This window comes from Onthophagus taurus, chromosome 10, assembly GCF_036711975.1.
Source record: "Onthophagus taurus isolate NC chromosome 10, IU_Otau_3.0, whole genome shotgun sequence".
In the NCBI taxonomy this organism is placed as follows: Eukaryota; Metazoa; Arthropoda; class Insecta; order Coleoptera; family Scarabaeidae; genus Onthophagus; species Onthophagus taurus.
Window position 1 is genome coordinate 13,641,936 of NC_091975.1, and position 23,941 is coordinate 13,665,876.

At 37.9% G+C, this 23,941-nt stretch overlaps 2 protein-coding genes across 2 annotated transcripts in view; both read right to left on the reverse strand.

The window, feature by feature from the left end:
- Nucleotides 1-330: 330 nt before the first annotated feature.
- Nucleotides 331-2,097, reverse strand: LOC139431514 (uncharacterized). The gene has a single exon (XM_071199393.1). The coding sequence runs from the start codon at nt 2,095-2,097 to the stop codon at nt 331-333; it is 1,767 nt and encodes a 588-aa protein (XP_071055494.1).
- Nucleotides 2,098-2,099: 2 nt separating this feature from the next.
- LOC139431515 (uncharacterized) overlaps nt 2,100-23,941 on the reverse strand; it is a 94,313-nt gene continuing 72,471 nt past the window's right edge. Inside the window, exon 2 of the mRNA XM_071199394.1 lies at nt 2,100-4,009. Within this exon, the coding sequence (XP_071055495.1) occupies nt 2,100-4,009 (1,910 nt within the window). The remainder of the gene's footprint in view (nt 4,010-23,941) is intronic.

Below are 23,941 nucleotides of genomic sequence, written 5' to 3' on the forward strand. Positions count from 1 at the left end.
AAAACAACGCATGCAATTAAAGATTACCTTTTTGGCAAGATTTCTCCCCCCAATCGGCCAATACCGATCCCGTATTGAAGCTAGTAAATGTTGCGGACCTGCATGAAGAAGTTGTACGTGTTCGTGTTCGAAGATCAACCGCGTTAACACGTGTTTACTATGAAGTAGCATCGGGTGCTTTTTATCAACGTTATAAGACGAATTGCGTAATCGACCGCCTACGCGCATAATACCAGTGTGATCAAGAAATACGTTTAATTTAGTTAGTTCGTTTTTCTGCGGCAAACTGCCCTTGCCACTCAAATGATTGATTTCATCCTGAAATGAGTCTCATTGACTACATTTGATTAGGTAAATTTGCGCTTCATTCAATTCCGAACATTTTAAAGAACCCGTTCGTTTATCAGATTTATTTGAAGAATTATTAATGAACCGCAGACAATATGCTATTACACGTTGTAGCCGAAATAGGGTAGAAAAGCGCGTGAACGGAATAACGCATTCTTCAATTATAGTAGCTTTTAGAACTTTAACCTTTATTTCCGGTAAACTTTCAGAACGAAACGTTCTACGTGGCCATAACGACTCATCTTGCTTTAACCATACAGGACCACACCAATATATTGTTAAATCCGCGAGGGCTCCCGAGTCTATACCGCGTGAAACGGGGTCTGCGGGGTTGTGCTCGGTTGAAACGTAGCGCCAATCAGACGCTCTCGATAAGTCAAGAATTCGCGCAATGCGATTTCCTACGAATGTATGTAATTTACTAGGATCAGTTCCTAGCCATCCTATCAGAACACTAGAGTCCGTCCAGTACACTACTCTTTTAATTTCTAGATTTAAAGCTGTTCTAACTTTATTAACAAGATCGGTAAGTAACAAAGCACCAAGCAGTTCTAATCGCGGAACCGTAGTAGGTTTTATTGGAGCCACTCTGGATTTTGCGCATACTAATTGAACCGAACAATCATTATAAGAATTAGTAGCTCGTAAGTAAACACAAGCTCCGTATGCTTTAATTGATGCGTCTGAAAATCCATGTAGTTCAAATTCATTCGCATTTTTTAACGAAATATGACGTGGAATTTCAATGGAATTTAATAGAACTAACATGTCACGAAATTCACACCAACGTGTGTAAATTTGATTTGGAAGTGAAACATCCCAATCCAATCCCTCCTGCCAAATGTGTTGAAGGATAATTTTGGCCCTTATGATAACAGGACTCAATAACCCTAACGGATCGAAGATTTGAGCTATCTCAGAAAGAATAGATCGTTTGGTAACCCGTGTCATAGTTGTGTTTTTGCTAATGTTAAATTTAAAGACATCTTTCTGAGGATCCCACATCAGACCTAACGTACGCGTATTTTCCCTACGTCCCATGTCTATTATATCTTCCGCTCTACTATCTGATACACAACGTAATATTGCGGGATTGTTAGAAACCCATTTATGTAGCTTGAAACCGCCCGCATTCAAAGTTTGTGATACTCCGTCAATAATGTACATAACTTTCTCAACTGAATCCGCTCCCGTAAGAAGGTCGTCTACGTAAAAATGATTCTTAATAACGTTAGCAATCACTGGATCGGAGCTTTCTAAACCTAACTGCTTTAAACAGCGAGTTGCTAGGTAACTTGCTGATGCTGTACCGTAGGTAATAGTGGTTAACTCGTAAACCTCTATTGGAAGATTTTCGGAATCGCGCCATAGAATACGTTGGAACCTTAATTGTTCCGTGTTAACGAGGCATGCACGATACATTTTTTGAATATCTGATACTACAACTATGCTATATTGTCTGTACCGGACTAGAGCGCTAAATAGATCTGGTTGGATAGTAGGACCCACAACCTGCAGATGGTTAAAAGAATAACCGGTGGATGTAGGGCACGACGCGTCAAACACTACTCGTAACTTTGTGGTTGCGCTTTTTTCGTTTATAACACCGTGGTGGGGTATATAGTAATTATTTTTATCTGATTCCTGCGGCGATACTACCCTACGCATATGGCCTAATTCAGAGTATTCTCGCATGAATTCGCGATATTTATTGCCGAATTCTGGTAATCGCTTGAATTTACGCTCCATACTTAGTAAGCGTGTTTGGCATTGTGGTACGACTCGCCCAATTGATGAAGTTCTCCATCGATTGGAATTGTAACTATGAATCGGCCGTCATCCGTTCGCGAGGTCGTTTCTTGAAAATGTTTCTCACAGAACGCGTCAGATTTCGATAGCGAAATGGGTACGTTCACCGACTCAACTTCCCAAAAACGCGTGAGTTGTTCGTGAAGTTTTGATGACTGTGCGCTTTGAACTAAATTGCACTGGATAGAAGGCACAGCGCTTGTTTGAACCGGGCCCGAAACAATCCACCCGAACCTTGTATTTTGTATAACCGGTCCATCATCTAATTTGATTTGACCTATGCACAACAATTCCCAAAAGTAATCTGCGCCTAGCAACATATCAATACTATTTGGGTTATAAAACTCAGGATCAGCTAAGCGTAGGTGAGCAGGAATCTTTAACGAATTAACATCGATAGCGAACTGAGGCAAATTACTAGTAATTACTGGAAGGACAAGACACGTAACTTGAAGTGAAAAATTAGTACAATGCGAATGTATTTTTAGCAAACATGAAGTAGAAATTGTAGATTTAGATTGAGTTATTCCCGTAACGCTGATATTTGTTTTTGTTTCAGGGAGATGCAACCTTTCGCGAAGATCTGTCGTTATGAAGCTACTTTGACTACCTGGATCTAGTAGTGCACGGAATGTGTGTTTTTTATTTCGCCGATCAAATGCATGTAAAGTGACAGTTGATAATAATGTTTGTACAGTTGTTAATGAACTAGATGTGAGAGTTTGTAATTGTGTTGTTGGTGATTGTTGCGAATCTGAACGATTATATGTGATATGCAGAAGGGTGTGGTGTTTAGATTTACATTGTTTACATAGACCCGACCTACATTGATTAATAAAGTGACCCAATCGAAGACAATTCATACAAAGTTTCAATTTTTTTACTTGCTCTATACGTTTTTGTATGTTAAGTTGAAGAAATTCAGGGCAATGTTGAAGATTATGTTCGGCCTTGCACAAAACACATTTTATTGCATCTATCTGCCTTGAAACTACAAATGATCTAGCTTTAGTAGCTGACTGATGTTTAACTAATGATTTAGACGCCCCTTTATCTTCAAGTGATTCTAATAAATCAGCTCTACCTTTTAAGCAATCCAATAAATCGTCTAATGTGGGTTTATCAATCTGTATTTTTTGATGTTCCCATTCACGGTTTGATTCGAAATCCAATTTAGTGGAAACTAAATATACAATTAATGTGTCCCATTTATCGGTGGGTTCCTTTAATGTGTTTAATGCACGTAAATGTTTGCGAATGTTATCAATTAAAGTGCGTATTACATTCGAGTTAACGGAAGTAATTCTTTCAATTTTAAAAAGTGCCTTAATGTGATTTTGCACTAGTATTCGAGGGTTGTTATATCGACTGCAAACTAAATCCCACGCAACATCATAGTTTGTATTGGTAATTTCTAAACTCGCAATTACTTGTCGAGCTTCACCCGTTAAAGTTGATAACAAATAATGGAATTTTTGAACGTCATTCACGGCATGATTATTATGAATCAATGACTCGAAAATATCGTGAAATTCCAGCCATGATTCGCTATTTCCATTAAATTTAGGTAAATCAATTACCGGTAACTTTACGCATTGCTCCGGAGCAGGACTGACAGTGAGAGAAGAATTGCGAGAATTTTTGCTATTTGTTAATATACGTTTGGCTTCCGCGGTGCTTGCGTAAAAAGCCGTCTCAAAATTTTCTCGTTCTAACGCTTGCACCTCCCCGTCGGCGCTTACTAAATCAATGTTCTCCTGAATGATTTCGAAATCACTAATTAAATTAAGTGCACGATCGTACCGTTGTTCCAACTCAAAAACCCACGTCTGATCGAGACTACCCTTATCATCTAATTTCGATTTAGTAACAAATTTTGAAAAATTAGTTAGCTTGCCTTGACAATGCCACGTTTTTTTATTAAAGTTTCTATTTCCGACATGATAATACGTAAAATGAACGCAACGCAATTGATTCAAATTTAAGCAAGGGAAAAGGAAATGGAAAAAAAGGATTATATGCTTACGACACGCTCAAACTTAAAGGGGGATGCTTCCGGCCCGTGGATAACGTGTCCCGACGAAGGTTCTTCCGAATTTCCTTTGAATTCCAGCTCACCAAATTTTTCCTGTTTGTGTTGCTTGGCAACCACGACTGATGATAATCTCAAAAACGACGATAATTAATTTAATCCGGCTCGAAGGACCATGTTGAATAATATAACGTATGTTATAGCGCTGGTTAACACTTCTTCGTAACGAATAACGATTTGTTGGCTTTTGTTGTAACGAATTATTTATTAATTATAACGAAGGTACAACACGACTCAAACGACGCTCTTACAAAAATCTTATTGATAGTGACGCGCTTGTTGTCAACAACAACGAAAACAAAACAAAAACTTCTTATTGCTATGATTCTTGACAAATCGGAAAACTAATTTAAATACAAATAAAAAATGCAAAAATGTGTATAAACAAGATACAAATTACAACAAACATGGTTCAACATGTCATTTGGCTGCTAAATATCACAAATATGGTCAGCAGAATTATCGGAACCAAAAGTGATAGAAAGTTCAAACATGGCTCAGAACGGCGTATAACGTCATAATATCACGTTTTGGGCACATTTTGTTTTTTATCTCCAACATGGTTCAACATGTCATTTGGCTCCTAAATATCACAAATATGGTCAGCAGAATTATCGGAACCAAAAGTGATAGAAAGTTCAAACATGGCTCAGAACGGCGTATAACGTCATAATATCACGTTTTGGGCACATTTTGTTTTTTATCTCCAACATGGTTCAACATGTCATTTGGCGCGTGAATAATACAAATATGGTCAGCAGAATTATCGGAACCAAAAGTGATAGAAAGTTCAAACATGGCTCAGAACGGCGTATAACGTCATAATATCACGTTTTGGGCACAATTTGTTTTTTATCTCCAACTTGCTCCATCATGTCATTTGGCGCCTGAATAACACAAATATGGTCAGCAGAATTATCGGAACTAAAAGTGATAGAAAGTTCAAACATGGCTCAGAACGGCGTATAACGTCATAATATCACGTTTTGGGCACATTTTGTTTTTTATCTCCAACATGGTTCAACATGTCATTTGGCTGCTAAATATCACAAATATGGTCAGCAGAATTATCGGAACCAAAAGTGATAGAAAGTTCAAACATGGCTCAGAACGGCGTATAACGTCATAATATCACGTTTTGGGCACATTTTGTTTTTTATCTCCAACTTGCTCCATCATGTCATTTGGCGCCTGAATAACACAAATATGGTCAGCAGAATTATCGGAACCAAAAGTGATAGAAAGTTCAAACATGGCTCAGAACGGCGTATAACGTCATAATATCACGTTTTGGGCACATTTAGTTTTTTATCTCCAACTTGCTCCAACATGTCATTTGGCTCCTAAATATCACAAATATGGTCAGCAGAATTATCGGAACCAAAAGTGATAGAAAGTTCAAACATGGCTCAGAACGGCGTATAACGTCATAATATCACGTTTTGGGCACATTTTGTTTTTTATCTCCAACATGGTTCAACATGTCATTTGGCTGCTAAATATCACAAATATGGTCAGCAGAATTATCGGAACCAAAAGTGATAGAAAGTTCAAACATGGCTCAGAACGGCGTATAACGTCATAATATCACGTTTTGGGCACATTTTGTTTTTTATCTCCAACTTGCTCCAACATGTTATTTGGCGCCTGAATAACACAAATATGGTCAGCAGAATTATCGGAACCAAAAGTGATAGAAAGTTCAAACATGGCTCAGAACGGCGTATAACGTCATAATATCACGTTCTGGGTACATTTTGTTTTTTATCTCCAACATGGTTCAACATGTCATTTGGCTGCTAAATATCACAAATATGGTCAGCAGAATTATTGGAACCAAAAGTGATAGAAAGTTCAAACATGGCTCAGAACGGCGTATAACGTCATAATATCACGTTTTGGGCACAATTTGTTTTTTATCTCCAACTTGCTCCATCATGTCATTTGGCGCCTGAATAACACAAATATGGTCAGCAGAATTATCGGAACCAAAAGTGATAGAAAGTTCAAACATGGCTCAGAACGGCGTATAACGTCATAATATCACGTTTTGGGCACATTTTGTTTTTTATCTCCAACTTGCTCCAACATGTTATTTGGCGCCTGAAAATCACAAATATGGTCAGCAGAATTATCGGAACCAAAAGTGATAGAAAGTTCAAACATGGCTCAGAACGGCGTATAACGTCATAATATCACGTTTTGGGTACATTTTGTTTTTTATCTCCAACATGGTTCAACATGTCATTTGGCTCCTAAATATCACAAATATGGTCAGCAGAATTATCGGAACCAAAAGTGATAGAAAGTTCAAACATGGCTCAGAACGGCGTATAACGTCATAATATCACGTTTTGGGCACATTTTGTTTTTTATCTCCAACATGGTTCAACATGTCATTTGGCTGCTAAATATCACAAATATGGTCAGCAGAATTATCGGAACCAAAAGTGATAGAAAGTTCAAACATGGCTCAGAACGGCGTATAACGTCATAATATCACGTTTTGGGCACAATTTGTTTTTTATCTCCAACTTGCTCCATCATGTCATTTGGCGCCTGAATAACACAAATATGGTCAGCAGAATTATCGGAACCAAAAGTGATAGAAAGTTCAAACATGGCTCAGAACGGCGTATAACGTCATAATATCACGTTTTGGGCACAATTTGTTTTTTATCTCCAACTTGCTCCATCATGTCATTTGGCGCCTGAATAACACAAATATGGTCAGCAGAATTATCGGAACTAAAAGTGATAGAAAGTTCAAACATGGCTCAGAACGGCGTATAACGTCATAATATCACGTTTTGGGCACATTTTGTTTTTTATCTCCAACTTGCTCCATCATGTCATTTGGCGCCTGAATAACACAAATATGGTCAGCAGAATTATCGGAACCAAAAGTGATAGAAAGTTCAAACATGGCTCAGAACGGCGTATAACGTCATAATATCACGTTTTGGGCACATTTAGTTTTTTATCTCCAACTTGCTCCAACATGTCATTTGGCTCCTAAATATCACAAATATGGTCAGCAGAATTATCGGAACCAAAAGTGATAGAAAGTTCAAACATGGCTCAGAACGGCGTATAACGTCATAATATCACGTTTTGGGCACATTTTGTTTTTTATCTCCAACATGGTTCAACATGTCATTTGGCTGCTAAATATCACAAATATGGTCAGCAGAATTATCGGAACCAAAAGTGATAGAAAGTTCAAACATGGCTCAGAACGGCGTATAACGTCATAATATCACGTTTTGGGCACATTTTGTTTTTTATCTCCAACTTGCTCCAACATGTTATTTGGCGCCTGAATAACACAAATATGGTCAGCAGAATTATCGGAACCAAAAGTGATAGAAAGTTCAAACATGGCTCAGAACGGCGTATAACGTCATAATATCACGTTTTGGGCACATTTTGTTTTTTATCTCCAACATGGTTCAACATGTCATTTGGCGCCTGAATAACACAAATATGGTCAGCAGAATTATCGGAACCAAAAGTGATAGAAAGTTCAAACATGGCTCAGAACGGCGTATAACGTCATAATATCACGTTTTGGGCACATTTTGTTTTTTATTTCCAACATGGTTCAACATGTCATTTGGCTCCTAAATATCACAAATATGGTCAGCAGAATTATCGGAACCAAAAGTGATAGAAAGTTCAAACATGGCTCAGAACGGCGTATAACGTCATAATATCACGTTTTGGGCACATTTTGTTTTTTATCTCCAACATGGTTCAACATGTCATTTGGCGCCTGAATAACACAAATATGGTCAGCAGAATTATCGGAACCAAAAGTGATAGAAAGTTCAAACATGGCTCAGAACGGCGTATAACGTCATAATATCACGTTTTGGGCACATTTTGTTTTTCATCTCCAACTTGCTCCATCATGTCATTTGGCGCCTGAATAACACAAATACGGTCAGCAGAATTATCGGAACCAAAAGTGATAGAAAGTTCAAACATGGCTCAGAACGGCGTATAACGTCATAATATCACGTTTTGGGCACATTTTGTTTTTTATCTCCAACATGGTTCAACATGTCATTTGGCTGCTAAATATCACAAATATGGTCAGCAGAATTATCGGAACCAAAAGTGATAGAAAGTTCAAACATGGCTCAGAACGGCGTATAACGTCATAATATCACGTTTTGGGCACATTTTGTTTTTTATCTCCAACATGGTTCAACATGTCATTTGGCGCCTGAATAACACAAATATGGTCAGCAGAATTATCGGAACCAAAAGTGATAGAAAGTTCAAACATGACTCAGAACGGCGTATAACGTCATAATATTACGTTTTGGGCACATTTTGTTTTTTATCTCCAACATGGTTCAACATGTCATTTGGCTCCCGAATATCACAAATATGGTCAGCAGAATTATCGGAACCAAAAGTGATAGAAAGTTCAAACATGGCTCAGAACGGCGTATAACGTCATAATATCACGTTTTGGGCACATTTTGTTTTTTATCTCCAACTTGCTCCAACATGTTATTTGGCGCCTGAAAATCACAAATATGGTCAGCAGAATTATCGGAACCAAAAGTGATAGAAAGTTCAAACATGGCTCAGAGCGGCGTATAACGTCATAATATCACGTTTTGGGCACATTTTGTTTTTTATCTCCAACTTGCTCCATCATGTCATTTGGCGCCTGAATAACACAAATATGGTCAGCAGAATTATCGGAACCAAAAGTGATAGAAAGTTCAAACATGGCTCAGAACGGCGTATAACGTCATAATATCACGTTTTGGGTACATTTTGTTTTTTATCTCCAACATGGTTCAACATGTCATTTGGCTCCTAAATATCACAAATATGGTCAGCAGAATTATCGGAACCAAAAGTGATAGAAAGTTCAAACATGGCTCAGAACGGCGTATAACGTCATAATATCACGTTTTGGGCACATTTTGTTTTTTATCTCCAACATGGTTCAACATGTCATTTGGCGCCTGAATAACACAAATATGGTCAGCAGAATTATCGGAACCAAAAGTGATAGAAAGTTCAAACATGGCTCAGAACGGCGTATAACGTCATAATATCACGTTTTGGGCACAATTTGTTTTTTATCTCCAACTTGCTCCATCATGTCATTTGGCGCCTGAATAACACAAATATGGTCAGCAGAATTATCGGAACCAAAAGTGATAGAAAGTTCAAACATGGCTCAGAACGGCGTATAACGTCATAATATCACGTTTTGGGCACAATTTGTTTTTTATCTCCAACTTGCTCCATCATGTCATTTGGCGCCTGAATAACACAAATATGGTCAGCAGAATTATCGGAACCAAAAGTGATAGAAAGTTCAAACATGGCTCAGAACGGCGTATAACGTCATAATATTACGTTTTGGGCACATTTTGTTTTTTATCTCCAACATGGTTCAACATGTCATTTGGCTCCTAAATATCACAAATATGGTCAGCAGAATTATCGGAACCAAAAGTGATAGAAAGTTCAAACATGGCTCAGAACGGCGTATAACGTCATAATATCACGTTTTGGGCACATTTTGTTTTTTATCTCCAACATGGTTCAACATGTCATTTGGCGCCTGAATAACACAAATATGGTCAGCAGAATTATCGGAACCAAAAGTGATAGAAAGTTCAAACATGACTCAGAACGGCGTATAACGTCATAATATTACGTTTTGGGCACATTTTGTTTTTTATCTCCAACATGGTTCAACATGTCATTTGGCTCCCGAATATCACAAATATGGTCAGCAGAATTATCGGAACCAAAAGTGATAGAAAGTTCAAACATGGCTCAGAACGGCGTATAACGTCATAATATCACGTTTTGGGCACATTTTGTTTTTTATCTCCAACTTGCTCCAACATGTTATTTGGCGCCTGAAAATCACAAATATGGTCAGCAGAATTATCGGAACCAAAAGTGATAGAAAGTTCAAACATGGCTCAGAACGGCGTATAACGTCATAATATCACGTTTTGGGCACATTTTGTTTTTTATCTCCAACATGGTTCAACATGTCATTTGGATGCTAAATATCACAAATATGGTCAGCAGAATTATCGGAACTAAAAGTGATAGAAAGTTCAAACATGGCTCAGAACGGCGTATAACGTCATAATATCACGTTTTGGGCACATTTTGTTTTTCATCTCCAACTTGCTCCATCATGTCATTTGGCGCCTGAATAACACAAATATGGTCAGCAGAATTATCGGAACCAAAAGTGATAGAAAGTTCAAACATGGCTCAGAACGGCGTATAACGTCATAATATCACGTTTTGGGCACATTTTGTTTTTTATCTCCAACTTGCTCCAACATGTTATTTGGCGCCTGAAAATCACAAATATGGTCAGCAGAATTATCGGAACCAAAAGTGATAGAAAGTTCAAACATGGCTCAGAGCGGCGTATAACGTCATAATATCACGTTTTGGGCACAATTTGTTTTTTATCTCCAACTTGCTCCATCATGTCATTTGGCGCCTGAATAACACAAATATGGTCAGCAGAATTATCGGAACCAAAAGTGATAGAAAGTTCAAACATGGCTCAGAACGGCGTATAACGTCATAATATCACGTTTTGGGCACATTTTGTTTTTTATCTCCAACATGGTTCAACATGTCATTTGGATGCTAAATATCACAAATATGGTCAGCAGAATTATCGGAACTAAAAGTGATAGAAAGTTCAAACATGGCTCAGAACGGCGTATAACGTCATAATATCACGTTTTGGGCACATTTTGTTTTTCATCTCCAACTTGCTCCATCATGTCATTTGGCGCCTGAATAACACAAATATGGTCAGCAGAATTATCGGAACCAAAAGTGATAGAAAGTTCAAACATGGCTCAGAACGGCGTATAACGTCATAATATCACGTTTTGGGCACATTTTGTTTTTTATCTCCAACTTGCTCCAACATGTTATTTGGCGCCTGAAAATCACAAATATGGTCAGCAGAATTATCGGAACCAAAAGTGATAGAAAGTTCAAACATGGCTCAGAGCGGCGTATAACGTCATAATATCACGTTTTGGGCACAATTTGTTTTTTATCTCCAACTTGCTCCATCATGTCATTTGGCGCCTGAATAACACAAATATGGTCAGCAGAATTATCGGAACCAAAAGTGATAGAAAGTTCAAACATGGCTCAGAACGGCGTATAACGTCATAATATCACGTTTTGGGCACAATTTGTTTTTTATCTCCAACTTGCTCCATCATGTCATTTGGCGCCTGAATAACACAAATATGGTCAGCAGAATTATCGGAACCAAAAGTGATAGAAAGTTCAAACATGGCTCAGAACGGCGTATAACGTCATAATATCACGTTTTGGGCACAATTTGTTTTTTATCTCCAACTTGCTCCATCATGTCATTTGGCGCCTGAATAACACAAATATGGTCAGCAGAATTATCGGAACCAAAAGTGATAGAAAGTTCAAACATGGCTCAGAACGGCGTATAACGTCATAATATCACGTTTTGGGCACATTTTGTTTTTTATCTCCAACATGGTTCAACATGTCATTTGGCTCCTAAATATCACAAATATGGTCAGCAGAATTATCGGAACCAAAAGTGATAGAAAGTTCAAACATGGCTCAGAACGGCGTATAACGTCATAATATCACGTTTTGGGCACATTTTGTTTTTTATCTCCAACATGGTTCAACATGTCATTTGGCTCCTAAATATCACAAATATGGTCAGCAGAATTATCGGAACCAAAAGTGATAGAAAGTTCAAACATGGCTCAGAACGGCGTATAACGTCATAATATCACGTTTTGGGCACATTTTGTTTTTTATCTCCAACATGGTTCAACATGTCATTTGGCGCCTGAATAACACAAATATGGTCAGCAGAATTATCGGAACCAAAAGTGATAGAAAGTTCAAACATGACTCAGAACGGCGTATAACGTCATAATATTACGTTTTGGGCACATTTTGTTTTTTATCTCCAACATGGTTCAACATGTCATTTGGCTCCCGAATATCACAAATATGGTCAGCAGAATTATCGGAACCAAAAGTGATAGAAAGTTCAAACATGGCTCAGAACGGCGTATAACGTCATAATATCACGTTTTGGGCACATTTTGTTTTTTATCTCCAACTTGCTCCAACATGTTATTTGGCGCCTGAAAATCACAAATATGGTCAGCAGAATTATCGGAACCAAAAGTGATAGAAAGTTCAAACATGGCTCAGAACGGCGTATAACGTCATAATATCACGTTTTGGGCACATTTTGTTTTTTATCTCCAACATGGTTCAACATGTCATTTGGATGCTAAATATCACAAATATGGTCAGCAGAATTATCGGAACTAAAAGTGATAGAAAGTTCAAACATGGCTCAGAACGGCGTATAACGTCATAATATCACGTTTTGGGCACATTTTGTTTTTCATCTCCAACTTGCTCCATCATGTCATTTGGCGCCTGAATAACACAAATATGGTCAGCAGAATTATCGGAACCAAAAGTGATAGAAAGTTCAAACATGGCTCAGAACGGCGTATAACGTCATAATATCACGTTTTGGGCACATTTTGTTTTTTATCTCCAACTTGCTCCAACATGTTATTTGGCGCCTGAAAATCACAAATATGGTCAGCAGAATTATCGGAACCAAAAGTGATAGAAAGTTCAAACATGGCTCAGAGCGGCGTATAACGTCATAATATCACGTTTTGGGCACATTTTGTTTTTTATCTCCAACTTGCTCCATCATGTCATTTGGCGCCTGAATAACACAAATATGGTCAGCAGAATTATCGGAACCAAAAGTGATAGAAAGTTCAAACATGGCTCAGAACGGCGTATAACGTCATAATATCACGTTTTGGGCACATTTTGTTTTTTATCTCCAACTTGCTCCAACATGTTATTTGGCGCCTGAAAATCACAAATATGGTCAGCAGAATTATCGGAACCAAAAGTGATAGAAAGTTCAAACATGGCTCAGAACGGCGTATAACGTCATAATATCACGTTTTGGGCACATTTTGTTTTTTATCTCCAACATGGTTCAACATGTCATTTGGCTCCTAAATATCACAAATATGGTCAGCAGAATTATCGGAACCAAAAGTGATAGAAAGTTCAAACATGGCTCAGAACGGCGTATAACGTCATAATATCACGTTTTGGGCACATTTTGTTTTTTATCTCCAACATGGTTCAACATGTCATTTGGCGCCTGAATAACTCAAATATGGTCAGCAGAATTATCGGAACCAAAAGTGATAGAAAGTTCAAACATGACTCAGAACGGCGTATAACGTCATAATATTACGTTTTGGGCACATTTTGTTTTTTATCTCCAACATGGTTCAACATGTCATTTGGCTCCCGAATATCACAAATATGGTCAGCAGAATTATCGGAACCAAAAGTGATAGAAAGTTCAAACATGGCTCAGAACGGCGTATAACGTCATAATATCACGTTTTGGGCACATTTTGTTTTTTATCTCCAACTTGCTCCAACATGTTATTTGGCGCCTGAAAATCACAAATATGGTCAGCAGAATTATCGGAACCAAAAGTGATAGAAAGTTCAAACATGGCTCAGAACGGCGTATAACGTCATAATATCACGTTTTGGGCACATTTTGTTTTTTATCTCCAACATGGTTCAACATGTCATTTGGATGCTAAATATCACAAATATGGTCAGCAGAATTATCGGAACTAAAAGTGATAGAAAGTTCAAACATGGCTCAGAACGGCGTATAACGTCATAATATCACGTTTTGGGCACATTTTGTTTTTCATCTCCAACTTGCTCCATCATGTCATTTGGCGCCTGAATAACACAAATATGGTCAGCAGAATCATCGGAACCAAAAGTGATAGAAAGTTCAAACATGGCTCAGAACGGCGTATAACGTCATAATATCACGTTTTGGGCACATTTTGTTTTTTATCTCCAACTTGCTCCAACATGTTATTTGGCGCCTGAAAATCACAAATATGGTCAGCAGAATTATCGGAACCAAAAGTGATAGAAAGTTCAAACATGGCTCAGAGCGGCGTATAACGTCATAATATCACGTTTTGGGCACATTTTGTTTTTTATCTCCAACTTGCTCCATCATGTCATTTGGCGCCTGAATAACACAAATATGGTCAGCAGAATTATCGGAACCAAAAGTGATAGAAAGTTCAAACATGGCTCAGAACGGCGTATAACGTCATAATATCACGTTTTGGGCACATTTTGTTTTTTATCTCCAACTTGCTCCAACATGTTATTTGGCGCCTGAAAATCACAAATATGGTCAGCAGAATTATCGGAACCAAAAGTGATAGAAAGTTCAAACATGGCTCAGAACGGCGTATAACGTCATAATATCACGTTGTGGGCACATTTTGTTTTTTATCTCCAACTTGCTCCAACATGTCATTTGGCTCCTAAATATCACAAATATGGTCAGCAGAATTATCGGAACCAAAAGTGATAGAAAGTTCAAACATGGCTCAGAACGGCGTATAACGTCATAATATCACGTTTTGGGCACATTTTGTTTTTTATCTCCATCTTGCTCCATCATGTCATTTGGCGCCTGAATAACACAAATATGGTCAGCAGAATTATCGGAACCAAAAGTGATAGAAAGTTCAAACATGGCTCAGAACGGCGTATAACGTCATAATATCACGTTTTGGGCACATTTTGTTTTTTATCTCCAACATGGTTCAACATGTCATTTGGATGCTAAATATCACAAATATGGTCAGCAGAATTATCGGAACTAAAAGTGATAGAAAGTTCAAACATGGCTCAGAACGGCGTATAACGTCATAATATCACGTTTTGGGCACATTTTGTTTTTCATCTCCAACTTGCTCCATCATGTCATTTGGCGCCTGAATAACACAAATATGGTCAGCAGAATTATCGGAACCAAAAGTGATAGAAAGTTCAAACATGGCTCAGAACGGCGTATAACGTCATAATATCACGTTTTGGGCACATTTTGTTTTTCATCTCCAACTTGCTCCATCATGTCATTTGGCGCCTGAATAACACAAATATGGTCAGCAGAATTATCGGAACCAAAAGTGATAGAAAGTTCAAACATGGCTCAGAACGGCGTATAACGTCATAATATCACGTTTTGGGCACATTTTGTTTTTCATCTCCAACTTGCTCCATCATGTCATTTGGCGCCTGAATCAGTCAGCAGAATTATCGGAACCAAAAGTGATAGAAAATTCAAACATGGCTCAGAACGGCGTATAACGTCATAATATCACGTTTTGGGCACATTTTGTTTTTTATCTCCAACATGGTTCAACATGTCATTTGGCTCCTAAATATCACAAATATGGTCAGCAGAATTATCGGAACCAAAAGTGATAGAAAGTTCAAACATGGCTCAGAACGGCGTATAACGTCATAATATCACGTTTTGGGCACATTTTGTTTTTTATCTCCAACTTGCTCCAACATGTTATTTGGCGCCTGAAAATCACAAATATGGTCAGCAGAATTATCGGAACCAAAAGTGATAGAAAGTTCAAACATGGCTCAGAACGGCGTATAACGTCATAATATCACGTTTTGGGCACATTTTGTTTTTTATCTCCATCTTGCTCCATCATGTCATTTGGCGCCTGAATAACACAAATATGGTCAGCAGAATTATCGGAACCAAAAGTGATAGAAAGTTCAAACATGGCTCAGAACGGCGTATAACGTCATAATATCACGTTTTGGGCACATTTTGTTTTTTATCTCCATCTTGCTCCATCATGTCATTTGGCGCCTGAATAACACAAATATGGTCAGCAGAATTATCGGAACCAAAAGTGATAGAAAGTTCAAACATGGCTCAGAACGGCGTATAACGTCATAATATCACGTTTTGGGCACATTTTGTTTTTTATCTCCAACTTGCTCCAACATGTTATTTGGCGCCTGAAAATCACAAATATGGTCAGCAGAATTATCTTAACCAAAAGTGATAGAAAGTTCAAACATGGCTCAGAACGCGGCGTATAACGTCATAATATCACGTTTTGGGCACATTTTGTTTTTTATCTCCATCTTGCTCCATCATGTCATTTGGCGCCTGAATAACACAAATATGGTCAGCAGAATTATCGGAACCAAAAGTGATAGAAAGTTCAAACATGGCTCAGAACGGCGTATAACGTCATAATATCACGTTTTGGGCACATTTTGTTTTTTATCTCCAACATGGTTCAACATGTCATTTGGATGCTAAATATCACAAATATGGTCAGCAGAATTATCGGAACTAAAAGTGATAGAAAGTTCAAACATGGCTCAGAACGGCGTATAACGTCATAATATCACGTTTTGGGCACATTTTGTTTTTCATCTCCAACTTGCTCCATCATGTCATTTGGCGCCTGAATAACACAAATATGGTCAGCAGTATTATCGGAACCAAAAGTGATAGAAAGTTCAAACATGGCTCAGAACGGCGTATAACGTCATAATATCACGTTTTGGGCACATTTTGTTTTTTATCTCCAACTTGCTCCAACATGTTATTTGGCGCCTGAAAATCACAAATATGGTCAGCAGAATTATCGGAACCAAAAGTGATAGAAAGTTCAAACATGGCTCAGAACGGCGTATAACGTCATAATATCACGTTTTGGGCACATTTTGTTTTTTATCTCCATCTTGCTCCATCATGTCATTTGGCGCCTGAATAACACAAATATGGTCAGCAGAATTATCGGAACCAAAAGTGATAGAAAGTTCAAACATGGCTCAGAACGGCGTATAACGTCATAATATCACGTTTTGGGCACATTTTGTTTTTCATCTCCAACATGGTTCAACATGTGATTTGGCGCCTGAATAACACAAATATGGTCAGCAGAATTATCGGAACCAAAAGTGATAGAAAGTTCAAACATGGCTCAGAACGGCGTATAACGTCATAATATCACGTTTTGGGCACATTTTGTTTTTTATCTCCAACATGGTTCAACATGTCATTTGGATGCTAAATATCACAAATATGGTCAGCAGAATTATCGGAACTAAAAGTGATAGAAAGTTCAAACATGGCTCAGAACGGCGTATAACGTCATAATATCACGTTTTGGGCACATTTTGTTTTTCATCTCCAACTTGCTCCATCATGTCATTTGGCGCCTGAATAACACAAATATGGTCAGCAGAATTATCGGAACCAAAAGTGATAGAAAGTTCAAACATGGCTCAGAACGGCGTATAACGTCATAATATCACGTTTTGGGCACATTTTGTTTTTCATCTCCAACTTGCTCCATCATGTCATTTGGCGCCTGAATAACACAAATATGGTCAGCAGAATTATCGGAACCAAAAGTGATAGAAAGTTCAAACATGGCTCAGAACGGCGTATAACGTCATAATATCACGTTTTGGGCACATTTTGTTTTTTATCTCCAACATGGTTCAACATGTCATATGGCTCCTAAATATCACAAATATGGTCAGCAGAATTATCGGAACCAAAAGTGATAGAAAGTTCAAACATGGCTCAGAACGGCGTATAACGTCATAATATCACGTTTTGGGCACATTTTGTTTTTCATCTCCAACATGGTTCAACATGTCATTTGGCTCCTAAATATCACAAATATGGTCAGCAGAATTATCGGAACCAAAAGTGATAGAAAGTTCAAACATGGCTCAGAACGGCGTATGACGTCATAATATCACGTTTTGGGCACATTTTGTTTTTTATCTCCAACATGGTTCAACATGTCATTTGGATGCTAAATATCACAAATATGGTCAGCAGAATTATCGGAACTAAAAGTGATAGAAAGTTCAAACATGGCTCAGAACGGCGTATAACGTCATAATATCACGTTTTGGGCACATTTTGTTTTTCATCTCCAACATGGTTCAACATGTGATTTGGCGCCTGAATAACACAAATATGGTCAGCAGAATTATCGGAACCAAAAGTGATAGAAAATTCAAACATGGCTCAGAACGGCGTATAACGTCATAATATCACGTTTTGGGCACATTTTGTTTTTTATCTCCAACTTGCTCCAACATGTCATTTGGCTCCTAAATATCACAAATATGGTCAGCAGAATTATCGGAACCAAAAGTGATAGAAAGTTCAAACATGGCTCAGAACGGCGTATAACGTCATAATATCACGTTTTGGGCACATTTTGTTTTTTATCTCCAACTTGCTCCAACATGTTATTTGGCGCCTGAAAATCACAAATATGGTCAGCAGAATTATCGGAACCAAAAGTGATAGAAAGTTCAAACATGGCTCAGAACGGCGTATAACGTCATAATATCACGTTTTGGGCACATTTTGTTTTTTATCTCCATCTTGCTCCATCATGTCATTTGGCGCCTGAATAACACAAATATGGTCAGCAGAATTATCGGAACCAAAAGTGATAGAAAGTTCAAACATGGCTCAGAACGGCGTATAACGTCATAATATCACGTTTTGGGAACATTTTGTTTTTTATCTCCAACATGGTTCAACATGTCATTTGGATGCTAAATATCACAAATATGGTCAGCAGAATTATCGGAACTAAAAGTGATAGAAAGTTCAAACATGGCTCAGAACGGCGTATAACGTCATAATATCACGTTTTGGGCACATTTTGTTTTTTATCTCCATCTTGCTCCATCATGTCATTTGGCGCCTGAATAACACAAATATGGTCAGCAGAATTATCGGAACCAAAAGTGATAGAAAGTTCAAACATGGCTCAGAACGGCGTATAACGTCATAATATCACGTTTTGGGAACATTTTGTTTTTTATCTCCAACATGGTTCAACATGTCATTTGGATGCTAAATATCACAAATATGGTCAGCAGAATTATCGGAACTAAAAGTGATAGAAAGTTCAAACATGGCTCAGAACGGCGTATAACGTCATAATATCACGTTTTGGGCACATTTTGTTTTTCATCTCCAACTTGCTCCATCATGTCATTTGGCGCCTGAATAACACAAATATGGTCAGCAGAATTATCGGAACCAAAAGTGATAGAAAGTTCAAACATGGCTCAGAACGGCGTATAACGTCATAATATCACGTTTTGGGCACATTTTGTTTTTTATCTCCATCTTGCTCCATCATGTCATTTGGCGCCTGAATAACACAAATATGGTCAGCAGAATTATCGGAACCAAAAGTGATAGAAAGTTCAAACATGGCTCAGAACGGCGTATAACGTCATAATATCACGTTTTGGGCACATTTTGTTTTTCATCTCCAACATGGTTCAACATGTGATTTGGCGCCTGAATAACACAAATATGGTCAGCAGAATTATCGGAACCAAAAGTGATAGAAAGTTCAAACATGGCTCAGAACGGCGTATAACGTCATAATATCACGTTTTGGGCACAATTTGTTTTTTATCTCCAACTTGTTCCATCATGTCATTTGGCGCCTGAATAACACAAATATGGTCAGCAGAATTATCGGAACCAAAAGTGATAGAAAGTTCAAACATGGCTCAGAACGGCGTATAACGTCATAATATCACGTTTTGGGCACATTTTGTTTTTTATCTCCAACTTGCTCCAACATGGCATTTGGCTCCTAAATATCACAAATATGGTCAGCAGAATTATCGGAACCAAAAGTGATAGAAAGTTCAAACATGGCTCAGAACGGCGTATAACGTCATAATATCACGTTTTGGGCACATTTTCTTTTTTATCTCCAACATGGTTCAACATGTCATTTGGCGCCTGAATAACACAAATATGGTCAGCAGAATTATCGGAACCAAAAGTGATAGAAAGTTCAAACATGGCTCAGAACGGCGTATAACGTCATAATATCACGTTTTGGGCACAATTTGTTTTTTATCTCCAACTTGTTCCATCATGTCATTTGGCGCCTGAATAACACAAATATGGTCAGCAGAATTATCGGAACCAAAAGTGATAGAAAGTTCAAACATGGCTCAGAACGGCGTATAACGTCATAATATCACGTTTTGGGCACAATTTGTTTTTTATCTCCAACTTGCTCCATCATGTCATTTGGCGCCTGAATAACACAAATATGGTCAGCAGAATTATCGGAACCAAAAGTGATAGAAAGTTCAAACATGGCTCAGAACGGCGTATAACGTCATAATATCACGTTTTGGGCACATTTTGTTTTTTATCTCCAACATGGTTCAACATGTCATTTGGCTCCTAAATATCACAAATATGGTCAGCAGAATCATCGGAACCAAAAGTGATAGAAAGTTCAAACATGGCTCAGAACGGCGTATAACGTCATAATATCACGTTTTGGGCACATTTTGTTTTTTATCTCCAACATGGTTCAACATGTCATTTGGCTGCTAAATATCACAAATATGGTCAGCAGAATTATCGGAACCAAAAGTGATAGAAAGTTCAAACATGGCTCAGAACGGCGTATAACGTCATAATATCACGTTTTGGGCACATTTTGTTTTTTATCTCCAACTTGCTCCAACATGGCATTTGGCTCCTAAATATCACAAATATGGTCAGCAGAATTATCGGAACCAAAAGTGATAGAAAGTTCAAACATGGCTCAGAACGGCGTATAACGTCATAATATCACGTTTTGGGCACATTTTCTTTTTTATCTCCAACATGGTTCAACATGTCATTTGGCGCCTGAATAACACAAATATGGTCAGCAGAATTATCGGAACCAAAAGTGATAGAAAGTTCAAAAATGGCTCAGAACGGCGTATAACGTCATAATATCACGTTTTGGGCACAATTTGTTTTTTATCTCCAACTTGTTCCATCATGTCATTTGGCGCCTGAATAACACAAATATGGTCAGCAGAATTATCGGAACCAAAAGTGATAGAAAGTTCAAACATGGCTCAGAACGGCGTATAACGTCATAATATCACGTTTTGGGCACAATTTGTTTTTTATCTCCAACTTGCTCCATCATGTCATTTGGCGCCTGAATAACACAAATATGGTCAGCAGAATTATCGGAACCAAAAGTGATAGAAAGTTCAAACATGGCTCAGAACGGCGTATAACGTCATAATATCACGTTTTGGGCACATTTTGTTTTTTATCTCCAACATGGTTCAACATGTCATTTGGCTGCTAAATATCACAAATATGGTCAGCAGAATTATCGGAACCAAAAGTGATAGAAAGTTCAAACATGGCTCAGAACGGCGTATAACGTCATAATATCACGTTTTGGGCACATTTTGTTTTTTATCTCCAACATGGTTCAACATGTCATTTGGCTCCTAAATATCACAAATATGGTCAGCAGAATTATCGGAACCAAAAGTGATAGAAAGTTCAAACATGGCTCAGAACGGCGTATAACGTCATAATATCACGTTTTGGGCACATTTTGTTTTTTATCTCCAACATGGTTCAACATGTCATTTGGCTGCTAAATATCACAAATATGGTCAGCAGAATTATCGGAACCAAAAGTGATAGAAAGTTCAAACATGGCTCAGAACGGCGTATAACGTCATAATATCACGTTTTGGGCACATTTTGTTTTTTATCTCCAACTTGCTCCAACATGGCATTTGGCTCCTAAATATCACAAATATGGTCAGCAGAATTATCGGAACCAAAAGTGATAGAAAGTTCAAACATGGCTCAGAACGGCGTATAACGTCATAATATCACGTTTTGGGCACATTTTGTTTTTTATCTCCAACATGGTTCAACATGTCATTTGGCGCCTGAATAACACAAATATGGTCAGCAGAATTATCGGAACCAAAAGTGATAGAAAGTTCAAACATGGCTCAGAACGGCGTATAACGTCATAATATCACGTTTTGGGCACATTTTGTTTTTTATCTCCAACATGGTTCAACATGTCATTTGGCGCCTGAATAACACAAATATGGTCAGCAGAATTATCGGAACCAAAAGTGATAGAAAGTTCAAACATGGCTCAGAACGGCGTATAACGTCATAATATCACGTTTTGGGCACATTTTGTTTTTTATCTCCAACTTGCTCCAACATGGCATTTGGCTCCTAAATATCACAAATATGGTCAGCAGAATTATCGGAACCAAAAGTGATAGAAAGTTCAAACATGGCTCAGAACGGCGTATAACGTCATAACATCACGTTTTGGGCACATTTTGTTTTTTATCTCCAACAAGGTTCAACATGTCATTTGGCTCCTAAATATCACAAATATGGTCAGCAGAATTATCGGAACCAAAAGTGATAGAAAGTTCAAACATGGCTCAGAACGGCGTATAACGTCATAATATCACGTTTTGGGCACATTTTGTTTTTTATCTCCAACTTGCTCCATCATGTCATTTGGCGCCTGAATAACACAAATATGGTCAGCAGAATTATCGGAACCAAAAGTGATAGAAAGTTCAAACATGGCTCAGAACGGCGTATAACGTCATAATATCACGTTTTGGGCACATTTTGTTTTTTATCTCCAACTTGCTCCAACATGTTATTTGGCGCCTGAAAATCACAAATATGGTCAGCAGAATTATCGGAACCAAAAGTGATAGAAAGTTCAAACATGGCTCAGAACGGCGTATAACGTCATAATATCACGTTTTGGGCACATTTTGTTTTTTATCTCCAACAAGGTTCAACATGTCATTTGGCTGCTAAATATCACAAATATGGTCAGCAGAATTATCGGAACCAAAAGTGATAGAAAGTTCAAACATGGCTCAGAACGGCGTATAACGTCATAATATCACGTTTTGGGCACATTTTGTTTTTTATCTCCAACAAGGTTCAACATGTCATTTGGCTGCTAAATATCACAAATATGGTCAGCAGAATTATCGGAACCAAAAGTGATAGAAAGTTCAAACATGGCTCAGAACGGCGTATAACGTCATAATATCACGTTTTGGGCACATTTTGTTTTTCATCTCCAACTTGCTCCATCATGTCATTTGGCGCCTGAATAACACAAATATGGTCAGCAGAATTATCGGAACCAAAAGTGATAGAAAGTTCAAACATGGCTCAGAACGGCGTATAACGTCATAATATCACGTTTTGGGCACATTTTGTTTTTTATCTCCAACATGGTTCAACATGTCATTTGGCTCCTAAATATCACAAATATGGTCAGCAGAATTATCGGAACCAAAAGTGATAGAAAGTTCAAACATGGCTCAGAACGGCGTATAACGTCATAATATCACGTTTTGGGCACATTTTGTTTTTTATCTCCAACTTGCTCCAACATGTTATTTGGCGCCTGAAAATCACAAATATGGTCAGCAGAATTATCGGAACCAAAAGTGATAGAAAGTTCAAACATGGCTCAGAACGGCGTATAACGTCATAATATCACGTTTTGGGCACATTTTGTTTTTTATCTCCATCTTGCTCCATCATGTCATTTGGCGCCTGAATAACACAAATATGGTCAGCAGAATTATCGGAACCAAAAGTGATAGAAAGTTCAAACATGGCTCAGAACGGCGTATAACGTCATAATATCACGTTTTGGGCACATTTTGTTTTTCATCTCCAACATGGTTCAACATGTGATTTGGCGCCTGAATAACACAAATATGGTCAGCAGAATTATCGGAACCAAAAGTGATAGAAAATTCAAACATGGCTCAGAACGGCGTATAACGTCATAATATCACGTTTTGGGCACATTTTGTTTT

Bases quoted from the DNA above. Each gene is read 5' to 3' on its own strand.
- LOC139431514 (XM_071199393.1), bottom strand. From the start codon at position 2,097: ATGGAGCGTAAATTCAAGCGATTACCAGAATTCGGCAATAAATATCGC.